The sequence below is a fragment of the Cynocephalus volans genome, chromosome 17, assembly GCF_027409185.1.
Source record: "Cynocephalus volans isolate mCynVol1 chromosome 17, mCynVol1.pri, whole genome shotgun sequence".
Lineage (NCBI taxonomy): Eukaryota > Metazoa > Chordata > Mammalia > Dermoptera > Cynocephalidae > Cynocephalus > Cynocephalus volans.
Window position 1 is genome coordinate 38,598,067 of NC_084476.1, and position 18,990 is coordinate 38,617,056.

The 18,990-nt window shown below is 38.7% G+C and overlaps 1 protein-coding gene across 3 annotated transcripts in view; it reads right to left on the reverse strand.

The window, feature by feature from the left end:
- TDRD7 (tudor domain containing 7) overlaps positions 1–18,990 on the reverse strand; it is an 81,746-nt gene that overhangs the window by 24,898 nt on the left and 37,858 nt on the right. For all 3 annotated transcript variants that reach the window (XM_063082096.1, XM_063082095.1, XM_063082094.1), the window contains 2 exons: positions 7,847–8,433; positions 3,909–4,095 (listed from right to left, as the gene is read on the reverse strand). In XM_063082096.1, coding sequence (XP_062938166.1) covers positions 3,909–4,095; positions 7,847–8,433 — 774 coding nt within the window. The remainder of the gene's footprint in view (positions 1–3,908; positions 4,096–7,846; positions 8,434–18,990) is intronic.

The window sequence follows — 18,990 nt, forward strand, 5'->3', positions numbered from 1 at the left end:
AGAAATACCAAGTAACATAGAAGAAGGTCCCTTTCACTTTTGCAGGAAAATAAAGTCCACAGGCCAGCTTCTTAGTACCTAGATTATGGTACTTGACACACAAAACAAAGATCCTCCCCACCAGAGAACTAAGAAAAAAGGAAAAAAGAAGAGGCAGAACTCTAACTGCTTTCCCTGACCATCTGATGGTAAGTGGGCCTATGGGGAAAAAGATCATCTCCCAGGGTCCAGTCTGACTCAACACTGCCTTAGGCCTAGATCGTTGGCAGGGTCCCCACATCAGGCAGCTGTCCATTTAAATGCACAGCTCCATTTCTCCAGTCCTAAACTAGCACCTGTTCTTCCTTCTCATAGGCCTCAGGAGTCAGGCAGCTTTCATTTCCTTTAACAGCTATCACCACCTACAACTTTGATTCTGCTCTTTCCAGACCCCAAACATGATAACACGGTCTGACAATACGACATAGTATGTGAAATCATGACTCCTGGAAAATTCAGAATGTATTCTTCACACAACAGACTAAAGAATAACTGCTCCAAAATCTTCAAAGGGTTTCTGCAATATTAGGAGCTTGTTTTTTTTCCTTTCTTTCTTGTTTTTAATCATCATACCATGTATTCATATGGCAGCTGCAGTTTATAAAACACTTGTCCTCAGACTGCCCAGTGTGTCTCTCATCACAACTTGCCTCTGTGAGGGCTGAGTGATTTATCTAATTCCCCAGATCAGCAGCAGAGGCTCATAATCTTGGTTCTCTGGCGCCATCAAGTGGTCATAGGTCTCACAGCACCACCTGAGTAACACCCAGCAGACATCCTGGGATGCAGGTCCGGGTCATGCCAAACTGGCACCAATCTCAGGGGGTGACCGCATGTTCCTGTTTCTCCTACTCACAAAGGGTCTTACAGGTGGAAAGCAAGGAGGGAGTCGGTACCTGCTGCCAGGCAAAGTGCAGTTCAAGAGAAACAAGACTGGTGTTAAGTAGCTGGGGTTTCTCCAAATAAGGGGAGAACTCATCTCTGTCAGCTTCACGGGGATGTGGGGAACAAGATCAGGCCAGGATTGCTACAACTACTGCTGTCTTACTTAAGAGCTTACTACTGTACAAGATGGAGGGCTGCCTTTTTCATTCCTACCACAAGCCCAGAATTCTCAGCAGCAACAACAGGGCTGGTTGCCCCCTTATAAGACACTTTCTTTTTCTGGTTTCTGTGACACTGTCCTCTTTGTTTTTCTCCTTCTTTGGGCTTCCTTACAGTCTTCTTTGCTTCTCTTATGCCCACCATCTAAATGATGAAGTGTTTCAGGACCTGGTCCTGGGCCCCTTCTCTTCTCCAAGTGTATTCTTTCCCTAGGTAAGATCTTATCTAGTCCCATGACTTCAAATAGCAAAATATGCTGGTGACTCCCAACCTGATATATCCTCAGTCCTAACTTCTTAAGCTCCAAATTCATCTATGTGAAATGTGATAGCTATTCTCAAACCTAACAGGTCCTACAAAATTCTTGATTCTTCTTTTCCCTTACTTCCCAATTTCAACAAATGGCACCAACATCCACCCAGTTGTTCAAGCTCCAAGCAGCCACCTTAAATCTTTTCTTTTGTCTACCACCCCAAACCCAATGAGTTAGGGTTCTGTCATTTCTACCTTCAAATATATCCTGAATCTGTCCCATTACCACTGTTTCCCCTGCTGCCACCCTAATTCGTTAGAAGGTAGCTGGCTGTCTTACTTTCCTTCTGGGCCCTATACAATCCATTCCCCACAATGGTACCAGAATGATTTCTGAAGCATAAGAATGAGATCCCATCCCTTCCTACTCCTTCCTTCTGAGCTATTTTCTGTCAAAGCACCCTAGTTATTTTCTTCATTGCACTAAAATTGTTTTATTTATTGTACACTTGTGTATCATTTGTCTTTCTCACTAGAATATAAGCTTCTTGAGAACAAGGACTTGTCTTGTCCCCTGCCCTAGAAAAGTGAAAAAATGAATGAAAAGTATATCAGGCAGATACTAACATGATGATAATATCTGATATTACAAATAATGAATCAGAGAAGTTAAATAACTTTCCCAAGACCACACAGCTAGAAATGGCAGAGCTGAGACTCAAACTTAGATCTATTTTACTCCACAGCTTGAACTCCCAAAGTGCAGGCAGGGAGGCCCAAGTGACTGCCCTATAGCCTTTAGCTTGGGAGATATTCTTGTGGAATATCTGCATTATTTATAGTAAGCACTGTCTCACTGTTAACCTGTCACTAGGATTTATGTATGATTCTTCTCTTCATAAAAAGTCCGTACACCTTAAAACAGCTTAGCTTTTGTTGAACTTCCTAAGGGCAGTGAGTGAGGAATGGCCAGGAAATAAAAGCTTATCTAGGAATGTTTGGGGACAGTTATCCCTTATCAACTAGAAGCCCAGAGGAATGGAGGGACTTGACGGACATACAACCAAATACAGGCAGAGTCAGGACTAGTGTCCAAGCCGTTAATCACAGCCCTGTGCTCTCCTTAGTTTTTTCCAGATTTTTTCAAACTTTATTCAATTATAATTTGCATAACTGAATAAAAAATGCCAATTTAAAGCATATGGTTTGTTGGGTTTTGACCAATGTATATACCCATATAATCACCACCATAATTAAGACCACTGCCCCCAAAAGTTCCCTATTGCCCTTTGAAATTAGCCTCCTGCCACCTCCTGTCCCAGGCAACCACTGATCTGATTTCTGTCACTGCAGATGAATTTCACCTGTTCTTAGACATCATTCATATGGAATCATACAATTTTACTCTTTTGTGTCTGGCTTCTTTCACTCAGCACAAAGATTGTGAGATTTAACCATGTGATTGTGCATACCAGTAATTCATTCCCTTTTATTGTTGAACAGTATTCCATCATATGAATAAACTATAATTTGTTTATACATGTTGTGAACATTTGGGCTGTTTCAAGTTTGGGACTATTAATAATAAAATTGCTACAAAACATGGATGTACAGGCCTTTTCATGCATGTAAGTTTTCATTTCTCTTGTGTAAAAACTTAGGGGTCATATGGTAAATGTTTAACTTCAAAAGAAACTGCCAAACTGTTTTCCAATTTTCAGATTTTTAATGTCAGTCAAATTACTTAAAAGTTGTGTCTCTATAGATTTGGTTAAGGAATTTCTTAAATTTCTATGTGAATGGGGAAGGGTGCCTGGGTGGTTGGAGTGAGCTTACTTCTGGAGAGGGTCAGGGCCTCTTCTGTTGAACAAACTTAATAATAAACAGTATTCTGAACCCCCAATATTGTACTTGGGGTAGAGGATTCAGCAGAGAATACCTGATGGACTTAAACCCACAGTCAGGGGTGGTTATTTGCACTCAATGACACATGAGGCTCATTGGCCAGGGGCTGAGAGTGGCACACGGAACAGGTTTTGTATTATGGAATAGAAGCTGCAGAAATAGAAGTATTTTGCCTGCCTGCAAAATCTAGAGAAAATCCACCACCTCAGATCACCACTAGACATGTTTCCTTTCATAGTCCTCTGTACAAACAGAATGTCACCTCCTCTGATCTGTATTGCTTCCCTTGCTCCAAAGAACTGGTCAGTATTGATTATATCCACTGGGAATGGGAATAAGTACCTTCTCCTGATTAGATAGTAAGTTATGGATACTCCCACAGAGAAATTTTTTCTTTTTTTTTTCTTTTCTTTTTTACCAAAACTCTGATATGTATGACTACCACTGACTTAAAAGCTGACAGGCATAATCTTTTACAGATATTAACTTTTCAGCTTCTGGAGAAAACTACATACAGTTAGAAAGGACACAATGTCACAAACAACATTTACATTTGAAAAGTAACTTGTTTGTCTTCATACCGCTATGACAAGATAAACAGTGCTTGCCTTTATTTTGTTCTCTTCAGTTGAGATGACCTGTGCACGCAACCAAGCGTCATCCTCGGCATTGACAGCCAGCAACTGCCCGATGTGCACAGCCTGAACTGGTGTAGCCGTAAGGTTCTTACTGTAATATTCCTTCATCTCATCTTCCATTAATTCCTGAGCAGCAGAATAGTCTTTGCCTACATACCTGAATTAGTTAAAGGAAGAAAACACAAATGAAGCAACCCAGAGGAGAAAAACTACAAGAATTCACCTGGGTCCAGCCTCAGACTCCCTTACATCAACAGGGAGGAGCACATGCATTCAGTAAACATTTACCTCTTGATAAAGGAAGATACAGGAAGACACAGTATTGTGGAGATCAGGCAAAATAAGACCAAGGTCCAACTCACCACACAACACAGCAAATGCTCAACAAGGGTTTAGAGAAGGAGAGAAGGAAACAGTAAGCAGGGAGGGAGACTCACGGAGGACTAGGCTGACAAAAGACTCAAGGGATGGAAAGAGAGAAAGAGGTGCTGGAAAATGGAGACAGCCGGGAAGGCCAAATAAATGAGGGTCAGACTAAGATCGTGACCAAGGCTGCTGGAGATCTTTGTAGACTGCTGAGAAGCGAATTGAGGAGACAGTGGTTACCCTAACTAAGGCTGAGTCTAAAGAAGTATAAAACTCAGAAAAGCAATGAAATTTTACTAGAGAAAAAAACCAAAGCCTTAAACACACTAAACACAACAATGTGACACCTCCAACCCCAAACTTACTGAATAAATTTGAACAAATTAACAAAATACTGAGTTCTGACACCATTAAAAGAGGTAACATATTCTAGCCAAATGTCTCTAAAGTCGTATGCTTTCTGAGAAGCATTTTTTCAGGATATGCCCCTATCCCTTTCTACAATTTTCTACTGTTGACACCTGCAGTCACTTTGTCCCACCCAGTTCATGTTATCAAAACATACATTTTTTTTTTCCTGCCACAAACAGGGTGTTGTTTTCTTGCCCTTTAGTCCTCAGAGAAACTCCATCAAGGGCCTCCTTCGAGGATGTAAAACCTGGCAAATCAAGTTTGGGTCACATAACAGGAGCTGTCTCAGCTATAGGATGAAGCCTTTTAGACAAGGCTATGCTGTAACAACACCAGAATCACCTGGCCAAGGAGATGGGGGATATGCCACAAGAACATTGTTCTTTGTACTGCTCTAGTTTTTACCCAGGGCACCAAGTGGGCCTATATAGCTCTAAGAAACTATCCCTTTAGGACTGTTTCCACGTATTCTTCAGCAGGGCAGAAGAAGCCATAGTCAACCTATTCATTACTAGAATTTAAAAAAAGGTTTTAAAAAATCCTGCATGAACTGGAAAGAATGCCTCTTTTGAGGCAATGGCTATTTAAAAATGAAATATTACATGCATATTATTCACTCCAGAAACAGCTATAGAAGCTCTGCCATACTTAAACTTACTGAGTTTTGCAAATGTTGTGGCACTGCCTGGAATGCAGCTGCTCTCTTGGCTATGAACTCTCCTAGGAGAGCTGCCACTCTGCCTAAGTGCCCATTTCCTGGGACCTGGAGCCTCACAGGGCCTCCCTGTAGCACTGCTACAGCCCTGGAGCTCCCTGGCAGAGGCCTGGGCTGCAGCTGGTGTTGTGGTAGCCTGCTTAGCACACGCTTCTGCCAGGGAGGAGGGAAGTGGTGAGAAGTGGTGTGGGATCTGCAGGCAGCTTCTGCTCTCTGCAGCAACCAGTAGAGAAGTATAGCTACACGACTTGGTTGAGGTGGGAAGATGATGCTACAGTTGGTATGAGAGTGGGTAGAGACAAGAATAAAGTCATACACTGTCCCCAAATTACCTGAGCAAGGGGCAAAGAATGATGTATAGGTCAATTTAGGTTTGCCATAAATACAAAGTTTTACAGAGTTAATTTTTGAGACAGGAGAAAACTGATTCACATATCTATGGCATCACCCCTCTGGGCCCTTTAAGAGCCAGAGAGCCCAGTTTCCAGTGCCTCCTGCCTGCCTGGGTGAAGATGTGGGTTCAGAACAGGGCTCACTCTGGCAGAGATCTGCCTAGTCCTTGGGAAGAGGGATGGTGAGACAATGACCTAGGGTCAACCTAATGACAGACATTATCCATCATGCTTGCTATTGCCAGCCACCCTGCTGAACATCGAGAATGCTGACTCCAGGATTCAAATTTATACTGGAAAAAGGTTTTTAAGTAATCTGAAGATCCTGGACCTAATCATCCTGGAATAGTTTAGAACCCTCCTACTAAAATCCTAGAACTGATCGAGATTCTCACCAGCCCTTGGTAAGAACATCAGAAAACACATGTTTAATCCAGCCCAGTACTTGGTGCTTGGTTTCTGACAATTATGCCAATGATTACTGGCAGCAGATACCAAAGGATCCTGCCATGGAGATAGATTTGGGTTTTCTTTATAATGTCAAATGGTGAAAGGTAGCAATGTGCCCCTCAACGTGTTTCCTTTACTGCAATATACAATCATGTGTCACTTAACGACGGGGATATGTTCTGAGAAATGTATCATTAGGCAATTTCATCATTGTGCAAACATCACAGAATGTACTTACACAAACTTAAATGGTATAGCCTACTACACAACTAGGCTATATGGTATTGCCTATGGCTCCTAGGCTACAAACCTGTACAGCATGTTACTGTACTGAATACTATAGGCAACTGCATGTAACACAATGGTATTTGTGTATCTAAACATAGAAAAGGTAATGTGTTGCACTACAACGCTACAATAGCTGTGATATCATTAGGCAATAGGGATTTTTCAGACCCACTATAATCTTATGGGACCACTGTCACATATGTGGTCTGTTGACCAAAACATCATTACGTGGTGCATGACTGTACGACTGAACCATAATGAGACCCCTAACCCTCAGCAACCTTTTTATATCTTCAGGCCATACAACAGCATAGAATAAAAGCTTTATACATTTACTATGCCTGTATGAAACAAGACCTCTCTAAAGCTTCCCTGAGTTCTAGTTTGAGCATCCCAAATACAAGGTTCACTCCAATATCCACTCAGACTTAGTTTGTTCAAATGAAAAGAGCTTTAATATTTTTGAGCTCTTTCATTGAAGGATTTTGATTATTTTTTGTGGTCATTCTTTGGGCCTTTCCAGCTTAGCTATGGATCTCTGGAGAATCCATAGATTGACAGCCCAAACCATAGGGCCATTTTGGTTTAAGGAGCCTGGATTCTGTTCTGCTTCAGCCTTTTCCAATATGTCCAGCCAAAGCTATATCCTGGGCTGGTGTCTCCAGAGGTTCAGCTACACAGGTTCCTATTCTTTTACCCAAGTCAGAAGCCACAAATTATAGTCGTTCTATATTTTCTATGTATTCTGTATTTTCTCCAAAAGTCCAAGTCAAGTGCCTGAAGCTGGACTATTCTTTTTGTAATTCCAATTATCATTAGCTACTTAGGCAATGACTCCTCCTCCTATGCAATGATATCAAAAAAGCTTAAGTAACCAGAGCATCGGTCCTTGGGCTAATCTGATATATTATACAAAGAAGGCAGTGTTTAGCTATTTTGACTTTTAGGAAATACCACGTAATCCCAGATTAAATGGTATTATCTAGCATGTGGGGAATTTGCTTTTTCTATGGACTAGGTATTGCTTTGACATATATAGTTATCATGATACTTCTGACACAGATTTTTTCTAATTTCATATTATCAACCTAATTTTTAAAACAGTTAATCTTTTTTTACAAGAATAGTTGTATAATTTGAACACTTAACGATATTAATATTACTTCACTATAACTCTATAGAACTCAGAATATATTATTCTCCTTTCAACACTCAGCATCCACATGAAGAAAAGTCAAGTTGCAACAGTACACCATCATCCTAAAGAATAAGAAAATTAAACTTGCCTGATAACCACTTCATTTGTGTTGCTCAGTTCAACTACCAATACGGATGGGGATGCCTCCGTTGGAACAATTAGAGGAGGAACTGTTATGTCCTCCATAACAGTGTCAACACTTTTAGAGATGGTTTTTTCTATTTGCAAATATTCTCTTTCAACCATGGACTTGATATCATAATCGCCACATGCTTGCTCTGCATCCTTTAAGATTTTGTCAGTGGGCAATGGAAGTTTAGCATAGAGAATGGCTTTCTGAGGATTTCCAGAAATGTAGTCTATGGTGCATACATCAGAAAGTGAGGCAAGATTTTTTAAGGCATTCTCAGGGAATTTCACTTTATACATGTCCTCAAATGCTTTTGGGAGTGCACTGGCCCAGAGGCCACTTGAGTATTTCACCAGAAGCTCCGCCACTTTCTCTTTGAAGTCTCCTGGCATAACCATGGGACATCCTTTCGATGGTGGTGTTTGTTTGGGAGCAGGCAGTGGGGATGGAGGTACTTTTTCCGTGTCCAGTTCACTTCTCAAAAGCTGCTTTCTCTTAGCCGGATAAAGAAGTAAATCTTGACCACCTCCACAAGGCTTTTCCACCTGAAATTTTTAAATAAAGCAAATGACATATATTTCAGAGGCTAAAACAACCCCCAAACACATTATAATGCATTTAAAATTTGAGAATGAATCAGAAAAACACAAAAGTGTATGGTTGACCCTTTTCAATTACTAAGACTTTAAAACACTGCTTCAAACTGCAAATAACATGAGTCACATTTCAGAAATAAACAGGAAATTTCACTTGTGAGACATCTGCCCTAGGAAATCATGAGTACTTCTGCCCTGTAATGTATACTTCTCATTTACTTCTCTCTGCCAAATTCAAAGCACCAGATTAAAAGGTGAATACAGCCTGAAAACAAGGTGAAATGAAACTGTGAAAAGGTATCAGAACTGTCAGGAATAAACCACAGGGAAGATAACTAGGAAATATTTAGACAAACTAGAAGTGCCGTCTGTCTTCTTCCTATAGTATCCTGAGAAAACCTTCAGCTTTCCATTATTTAGACAAAGATGCTCCAGAGGTAAGGTACAGTTTTTACAACCACTACAGCAGAAAGTTAGCTGAAAGTGTTGTCACTCCAATGAACAAGTGTTAAAAATACCTAGCATCTGCATACCATTTCTGACAGGCATGGCTTGATAGCATCATCTGTGTAAGAGAAGAAAGAGAAGGGAAACTGATGTGTGGTACCACTTTTTTGCCTTTCTACTGCTAGACCAGGGGCTGGAAAACAACAGCCTGCAGCCCAATGCAGGTCATGGCCCATGAGCTAAGAATGATTTTTATATTTTTAAATGGTTGAAAAAAATCAAAAGAAAAATTTCATTATGTGAAAATTATATGAAATTCAATGTACGTAAAATTTTATTGGAACAAAGCTACATTTATTTATATATAAGGGTACTTGAGAAAGTTTGTGGAAAAATAGAATTAAAGGATAATACAAGTCTTTCCATGAACTTCTTGAAGTACCCTCGAATTATCTATGGCTGCTTTTGCACTACAATGGCAGAGTTTTGTAGTTGTGACAGGCTGTGTGTGGTAGATGCATAGCTGTCGGTCCACAAAGCCTAAAACATTCACTCTCTGACCCTTTACAAAAACAGTTTCTCAAACCCCGTACTAGACTGAAGTCTTCGCTGCCTTCTGAAATGTTTCTATTTTGTCAGATCCTATTCCACTATTACTTAGCTGCAATTTATGCCCTTAGGAGGATCCATGAGGGTAACAATAGAAGGTTACAGGAAGCTCCCCATCCAGAAGAACAGAATATAAAGTATGCTGTGTGGGTAACTCACTGGGAAAGAACATTGTCTTCACTGACTTCACCCTCCATATAATGCTTAGGAAGAGAGAACATAAATGTGTATGTGTGTGTATGTGTGTGTATATATATATATATATAAATAAAAGTATCCTTTTGTCACTAGATAAGAGCATTAATAAGTCAAAAGACAATCAATTTGATATTAGAATAGATTTCTTTTAGTCTGACTATATATTCTAGATGATACATAAGACGTGCATAATGTTAATGAAGTATAAAATATTAGGCTTTCCTCTTTATTCTTCTGCCAACATGTGCTTAAATTTCAAGGACTGAGGAAAAATTCCACGCTGAAAAGCCTAAAGCATCAGTGAAAGAAGTGATCTAGCACACACCTAGCAGATGCAGGCACTTCCCCTCGTCAGTGGCAGACTCCGTTGGCAGCCTATGACACTCTGGATAGCATGTTATATGACCGTCACAATTTATACCCCTAATTTTAAGCCATCGAGACACAAATATTTGGAGCACTCCTCATGCTTCTCTTGATGGTCAGTCCATTCTCTAAAGACCCATGTTTTAAAATCTGGAATCTTAAAATGCCTATCATTATTGTGCTTTAAGACACTTGATAAGATATAAGAATACAGATTGGGTATCCAGAGAAAATCTGAAAAACATACTTTTGGAGCAAATGGAAAAAGAAAACAATTCAATGTGAGTGATTCACACAGTATGCCAATTAATGTAATTTTAGATTTAGATATGATAGTTCTCCATTCCCAAAGCCAGATGATACTACAGGGCCCACCTTAAAATTCTTCTTCAGTTTTCACCTACCAATCTCTTCCCAACTTTTCTCAATACCTTCTCTGAAGTGGACAATAGAGGCTAATTTCAGTGGAGAATAGCCTGTCTTAGTTATTTAACATAACTTTCTTATTAAATCCCATCTTCCAACTGTTCACATGGCTTCTTCTAACCCAGAGAAGGAAAGAAGGGTTCTTTGGCTTTATGATCCTTTTCTTTCCCATGAGTGAAACTGGGAAGATGGAATACTTCAATGTTTATTGAATGTTCTCCCCTCAAGTCCCAAAGCTTCCATTCTCATCTCTGCTTTATATGCGATCATGACCAATTACCTTAAAACGCACTTTGTCAAACCTCTAAACATGACCTCTGAACATGACCGGCACAATGAGTTCTTCCAAATAGGAATTACTGTCTTAACAGAAGTTATGAACATTACATCTACGTAGTATGAGTTGGTCCACAGCAGGAGCAGAATTTTCATTTTTCTGGCCTTTATTCTGGAATAATGCTTAAAGATCATTTGGAAGGAGTAAGCTTCCAGGGCCATGTCTATAACTCAGGCTTTGCCAGTCAGCCTAAAGAGTAAATTTCTGAGCAATAAGCCTGAATTGATCCAATGTCCAAACAATAGCCAAATAACCATCTGAACTAGAAGACAGATTTCTTTCCTCAGTAGTTTTATTTTTATTGTTTAAGGTAGATAACCATCCCCACCCAAATGGCTACTTCTCTGAATTGCAGGCACTTTCTAATCTTTAATGGCCTCTTTACTTCAAAAGTGTTGGTTATGTGTCTAAATTCCATTTGTTCTTCAGTATTTTGGCCTCTTTAAATTCAAATGAGCATTTACTAAGCTTAGACATACGCCTGACTTTGGGAACTGAACATGACATTGAAGTTGATTCAGATATCCTTCAACAACTGTAGGCAAATATTCACAAATAAATTTAGTAATAGGTAAAATATGCCTTGTCAACATACTTCATTAACCAATCTTGGGAGAATGGCTGAAGGGTTTTCTCAATTCAAAGAGAAAAGTTCATGAAACTCATATTACTTAAGAGTTTAAAAATATAACTTAAAACAAGTAATTTTTTTCAGCTTAAATACTTTAAAACTTCCATATGAATGGGAGTTTGCTTCTCCTGTGGTTGCCATCTGTCCTCCACAAAACGTGTCATCTCTTTTTAATTTTCTGGTAAATGGGCTTAGGGAAAAGACCTACTACTATATCTGTCCCCAGATAAGAAATTGTTATAATGTGTGTAATAATGTGGTATCCATTCTTTACTGTGCTCTGGTACATCTGACAAGACTTACATGTTGATCTCCTGTCTCATCCCCCAAGACTGAACAGCTATCTTCTGGTCTTCACAAATGACCAAGGTAAGACAACATCTACTTGACACATGGGTTTTATAATGCCCCTACTGTGATAATCATATGCTAACCATTTCAGGGTGATCTCTGAAGAGGGGGCTTTTACAGCTTCTACTTCCCTTAGTCTACCTGATTTGGGTATGTACTTGAGGAGGGGATCAAAAGGCCTCCTCTTCTGTAGGAGACAACTCAGGATCATATCCTGCCCTTGTCCTTCATGTTTTCTTTGTTTTGTGGCTCTACATTTTTTCTTTGGCTTTGGATGTCCACCCCAAAAAGTCACCAGTCCAATGACTGGGAACTGGAATGACCTGTACTTCCCATATTATGCACAGACTCCCACCTCCTAATAGAAGAGACAGGTAACATAAAAGATTAACTCCCTATACCATGGAGCCAAGCCACTTTCTTGGAGACCATCAGAAGATTCTGTATCTAATATGCCTTAAACTTTCTATCCCCACAAGTTCATTATATTCAACTCAACTTGTGCCTCATTTGGAATCATAACTTGAATAAGATACCTCTCTTACATTCCTCTGGGATTCTGTAAGTTTGTAGTAGACACAATAGGTTTGGTAGATATGAGGCCCAAGGACTTAAAACAATTTCTACAGGAGCCTGTTTGTTCACACGAGTAAAAATTTTCATCCTATATGCCTCGAAACTTTCTTCTCCTTAACTCTAAGAGGGCTTTACTTCATCCTTTCTAGTTTTACCCATGTTATAAACTTAAAGTTCATGAAGCCAGACTCCTTTGAGTCTGTGTAAGCTCACCTGCTAATTCTGCAGCATGGGCCTCTGAAATAAGCTTACTGTCTCTTATGGAATTAGAATTTTCTTTGAGATTCTATAACAGAATTGGTATCATCCAATTAAATCAAGACACTTTCTAAAGCATTTGTACGTGCACCGTTTTGTCTCCAAGGTCTAGTAGTTCTTTTTGTTGAAGCGTTAAATTAAGTTCTAAGTTTCATTTTATATGGTCACCACCCAATACAAACCTGAGATAGTACAGTAAAATCTCATTTACCTGGAGACCTACTTTCTAGCACTCCAAGCATTAACAATGGTTATGAACTCAAAACAAACCAAAAGTAACAAATAAAAACAAAATAAACAAAACAAAGCCCCCAAATAAACCAATTTAAACAGCTGACTTCAGCAGTGAATAAAAGACCCCTGGGTACCTAGCAAAAATGAAAAGTCAAAGAATCATTGACCAGAAGCTTGCACTGTATGATTAATCAGTTCACGGAAAGACTGGCTGATGACCTCCGTAAGACGTAAACTTTTTGTGCTAAAGCTGAAAAGTGCTAGAAAAGTTAGACAATTGAAAAAAATAAAGAAATGGTCCCCAATGGCACAGCTGAGTCAACAATGAAGACAAACTGATCAGTACAATCTGAAGCATGTAAGAGCAGTAGGTGGGGCATATACCATATGCAGGAAAATACTCTGAAACGAGCTAAACCAGTCCAATTCAATGTTCCACAACACTTACATCCACAGTCATCTCTCCAGCATTTTGCTGATGCTAGTGAGGATAAGCTCAAGATACTCAGAAAAGGTTATAACCTTTCAGTTGATTCTGTTTAAGTGCAAGTGTTTGTGGCATATTCCAGAGATTTAATCAGAGATAAAGGTAAAAAAGTTCCTAGCAGAAGGTACCCGACTGTTCACAAACCATCTACTCAAAGAACTTCTTTCTCCACCATTTTGGATGAGTAGTTTTATAGACTCCATATATATGATTTTGAGGCCAACATTCTCTCACTCCCACTCCTTTCTATAGGAGAGACTTTCCACTGATGCCATCTTTAGACACACACTGCAACTATTTATATTGGGATCAACTTCAAGTTGTTTTCCTTCAGCATACACAAGGTTAGGACCCTTGCTCACATGTTCCTTCAGGAAGATAATAAGAGTCTTCTCCTGGTTAAACATGTGCAGAGCTTTCTGAGATGATCTTGGCTGGTAGCTGTGGCTTTTACTGTGCATCTGCGGCTTTCCTTGCTCTCATTATCTTTGGCAGGGGTTGGGGCAGGTAAGGAGGGCTGGGAGGGAAGAATCTGTTCCTCTAAGATGGCAGAAACTTGCCTCATTTTGAAGTTTTAGTTCCTTTGACTTCATTTCATCCACTGCTCCTTATTTCTTTTCAATGCAAACTTTTATTCTTCTCTCTTTAGCTTTTCCACTGTATTCACTGATATAAGTTCCTTGATAGAACTTGCTGGGTGTTCAGCAATGAGTTTGGCAACGCTTAATTAAAGCAGGGCAAAACCCACTGTTTGTGGTAACAACATCCAAGATCCCCTTTTCTGGCTATCTTGAAATATACAGTACAATACTAGCCTGCCTCTCAAAAAATAACAGCTGCCTTTTATTAAACACCTGCTATGTTTCTGATACTATACTAGCTGCTGCTTTATATATTTTATCTCCTCTAATTCTCATAATGACCCTATGACATGGGTAGAATTAGTCACATTTAGAGCAGACTGGGGCTTTGAGAGGATAATTTGCATGCTGAAAGGTATACAGCTAAGAAATGACAAGGCAAAAAATCTAACTCAAAGCTCAAATTCTTTCTATTGTACAAGGGGGCCTTATAAATATGAGGGTACTTCAAAAAGTTTGTGGAAAAATAGAATTAAAAGATAATATGAATCTTTCCATAAAATTTTTGAAGTACCCTTATAGTTTCTGTTTCAAGTTCCAGAATAGCAACATCACATTATTCCTTCTCTATTCTGATTCTGCTACACTGCTACTTTATCCTTCTCCTATTCAGATGTCCACTGAAATAAAATTTAAAAATTATTCCAATAATGTATTCACAAATTTCTTTTTATTAATGAAAAAATTTTTAAAAGTTAGATCCCATTTAAAAAACATTATGAGTATACTTCCACATCCTCAGTTTACCTTTTCACTGCTGCCTTTGCTGGCATTGCTATATAGATTGTATTTAATACCATCAAGCCTGAGGATATTCACCACTGTTTGATCTATGTTTTACCTCCTCAGAAATCCAAATTGTTTGCTTTTAACCCAGAAATATCCAGGGTTTAAAAAAGACAATTCAAAAGGAAAGGACATAAAAATGTTGAAGGGATACCTGCACTCCCATGTTTATAGTAGCTCTATTCACAATAGCCAAGATTTGGAACCAACCTAAATGTCCATCAACATATAATTGGATAAGGAAAATGTGGTATACATATACAATGGAACACTATTCAGCCATAAAAAATATGAAATTCTGTCATTTGTAACAACATGGATGAGCTTAGAGAAAATTATGTTAAGTGAAATAAGCCAAACACAGAAAGAGAAACACCAAATATTCTCACTCATATGTAGAAGCTAAAAAAGCTGAACACACAGAAATAGAGAGTAGAATAGTGGTTACTAGAGACTGGTAAGAGGGAGGAGAAGGAAGAGAAGGAGAGGGTGGTCAGTGGATACAAAATTATAGACAGGAAGAATAAGATCTAGTGTTCTATAGCAATATAGGGAGATTAAAGTCAACAACAAATTACTGTATAATTATAAGTAGCTAACTGAGAGGATTGTGAATGTTTCCAACATAAAGAGGTGACAAATGTTTGAGGTGATGGATATGCTAAATACCCTAATATGATCATTGCACATTGTATAAATGTACCCCAATATCACACTGTACTCCATCAATATATGCAATTATCATGCATCAATTAAGAAAAAATAAATTTAAAAGAAAAAAATGGAGAGTTGAATAGTAGTTACAAGAGGCAGGGAAGGGGTATGGGGTGGGGAGAGGCTGGTAAATGGGTACAAAGTTACAGTTAGAAAGGAAGAATAAATTCTGGTGCTCTGGGGTGACTAAGCTAATAATATTGTATTGCATATTTCAAGATAGACAGAAAAGAGGATCTAGAATGTTGTAACCACAAAGAAATGATAAATGTTTAGGTGACAGATATGCTTACTATTCTGAATGGATCATTATACAATGTATGCATGTATTAAAACAAACTATAACCCATAAAAATGTAAAATTAAAATGAATAAATAAATGAAAAAAATTTTAAAGGCAATTCATTTACATGGGTTGAAAGGTGTTTTTTTTAGGAGAGATCAAAACAGAGGTTAACTGAGGTGGGAAAGGGGGAGGGGGAAGAAGGGTTAGTGAGAAATTAGTAAAGGGCCACAAAAAATGATTACATGGGCAATGCTGAATATACCAATTGTCCTAATTTGAGCATCACATATTGCACACAGGTATTTAAATTCAGTGTTGTACCCCACAGATATGTACAATCAATTGTTTCAATAAAAAAAGAAAGGTGCTTTATTATCTTATACAATTAATTACCACAATTAAAGTTAAGACAGATTCCTGACCATCCAAAAATATGAAGACTTATCTCTGTATAAGTGATATAACTGCTGTTGTCTCCTTTGATATTACAGAAATTGCTATATTGGTAGAATTCATAATTTAAAGAATTTTTAAGAGTCCGAGGTATTAGAGTACTACACAACTTAAAGCTCAGTGATTTCTAATGGATAGGAAAATGATATATAACAAAAATACATTAATAGTAATAACACCTTTTTAGAAGCTATGAATAATTAGTGTGATAAGGCATTTTTTCCCTCATCCACAACATCTGGTGTTCTTTAATTTCATGCTGTCATTAACAAAATGTTATGTTCTATAATTAAGGCCTGGGGTGACTCCAGACCAACTTAAAACACTTCCCCAGCTGTCTTGAAGTTGCTCCCAGTAGGTCTTGGGGCTATTAGCAGAAATTCTTCTCAGTTGAGTGCATCCCGTCTGGCTCAAAAACAGGCCCCTCAGCTCTCCACACAGCTTCAGGCAAGACACTGAAGACACATATTCTGGCTAGTGCAGGAATGAAGAGTTTTCTCCCTCCATCCATGTTTCAGGGGGTACAGAATTACCAGAAAATCTCTGGTGTTCAAAAGTCATTGTTGCAAGATTTGGCATTTAACTAGAAATCAAAGTCAGCCAGAGGCCACCTGCTGTGTTTCCACTAAATGATGACTTTCATGTAGCGACCTGGACTGTGCTTGGGCGGCTTCTTCAGCCACTCTCTTCTTGAATTTATTTCCCCAAAACATCACAATTTTCTGTCTTAGGGCTTTGACACAAGCAGTTTCTTTTGTCTGAGGTGCTTTTCTCCCCCTTCTTTGCTTAAATTATACCAACTCATCTGTCAGGTTTTAGATTAACAACCACCTCCTCTGGGAAGTTTTTCTTGACTTTTCAGACTAAGTTGAGTCCTCCTGTTTACACATGCCCTCAGCACCCTGCACTTTATAACATTCGCAGGCTTAGCATTATTTGTTCAATGTTTATTTTCCCCGTTGGACACAAGTTCCATAAGGGCAAGGACCATGTCTATCTTGTTTACTGTTTTGTCCCTAGCACCCAGGTCAGTGGCTGGCACACAGAAACATTCTATAAATACTAGTCAAATACAACAGTTAAGAAGAGCATTATTAACCACTGTAGAACAGCCAAGAGGTGCTGTTGTCCTTCTCCTAGGACCCAATGGGAACTCTTAGATTTCAGTGTCCTTGGTCTATAGGCTTACTGTCTTGGGATCTTTGCCTTTCCAAGACAGCTTCTGCATGATTTCCACTTCCTTCACAAGTTGTCTAGGAACACCAAGAAACTGGTTCATCTTTGTTAATGACTCTATATTCCTCTTTAGCTTTCAAAACTCTTGGTACATGTTTTGCTGTCTGAGATCCAAAAAGTTAAGAACAAGAGATTCAAAGCATCCTTTAGCCTCTATCAAAATGTCATCCAACATCCTGTGAAGTGGCTTACAGTATAGAGCTGATTAGAACCTCCATGAAGGTAAAATTTAAGAGCTGCTATTTAGTTCTTGAAGCCATCGATACGACTGGCAGTTTTTGGCACCATAGACACAAATGCATCACTAAGCAAATTATCATCACCTAATAATTGGTAGTGATTACATCTGAACAGTCCTACTCAGGGTTGAGACATAGCATATAGACAGAAAAGGTATATTGTATTTCTGCTTCACGTTCCACTCTCATTGCTTGGACAGAAAATAATCATGCAATAAACATGAATTCAACTGCTAAAAAAAAGCAACCAAAAAAAGTCAGTTGTTTCAGCACCTGAAATTAGGTAGGAAACCATTCATTTTAGGTAAAGTTTTAACATCAAAGAAGTAGACACTCTTTCACCTACAATCCTAGCAAGAAAAACTCTGGGACTTTGGAGACAGGTAGAGTAACGATGAAAATTTCTCCAAAAAAGCCATAAATTAAAGCTACACAAATACTAGTTATTATCATAGAATAATAAATAACCAGCAACATAATCCATTACAAAGAACCTGTGAAGTTTATTTTTTAAATGTTTACTCTAAAGAAGACTTTTTTTTTTATCAAAGCTTAATAGTAAGTTATATGTATTACCTTGACAATAAAAAAAGCTCTAAGTTCATTGAAACTTGCTATAAAGTTCATGAATGTTAATGGATTTAAAAAATAAAGGTACCATATACATTCCATGAAGGGGCCAGGCCTTGAACTTTCAAACTGAGCAGGCTGGTGAAAATTTCTCAAAAGTCTCCTCAGGAATAGGGAGGTCTGAGCAGGCACATCAATGTTACTAACACTGCACCCAGTGAGAAAATTCTTCCCAGAATGGAGTAAAAATAGAATGAATGGGAAAGCAAACTTGGGAATTCTCATTATAAGAACAAACCCTGCATTCCATATAAATTAGAGGCAACATTCTTATGAAAGTTAAACATTCCTGAATTTATAAGTAGGGAAACAGAGCCATATTTCCAGAGTTTGACATTTCTTCTTGTTTTCCCACTTCACAATGTGTACTCTAACAATTGTCACATTGCCCTAATTTTTTTTTTGTATCTGTTTCTCTCACTAGACTCTAAGTGTCTTAATCACCCATGTTCTTAGCACCTAAAGTAGTGACTGGTACATGCAGGTACAAGTAGGTGCACAGTGAATGGTGAACAAATAAGATGGATGGATGAATGAATGATTCTTACCCGAAAGTGGGTATGAGACTCAAGTGGGTGACAGTGGCCTGGAGGAAAGAGTG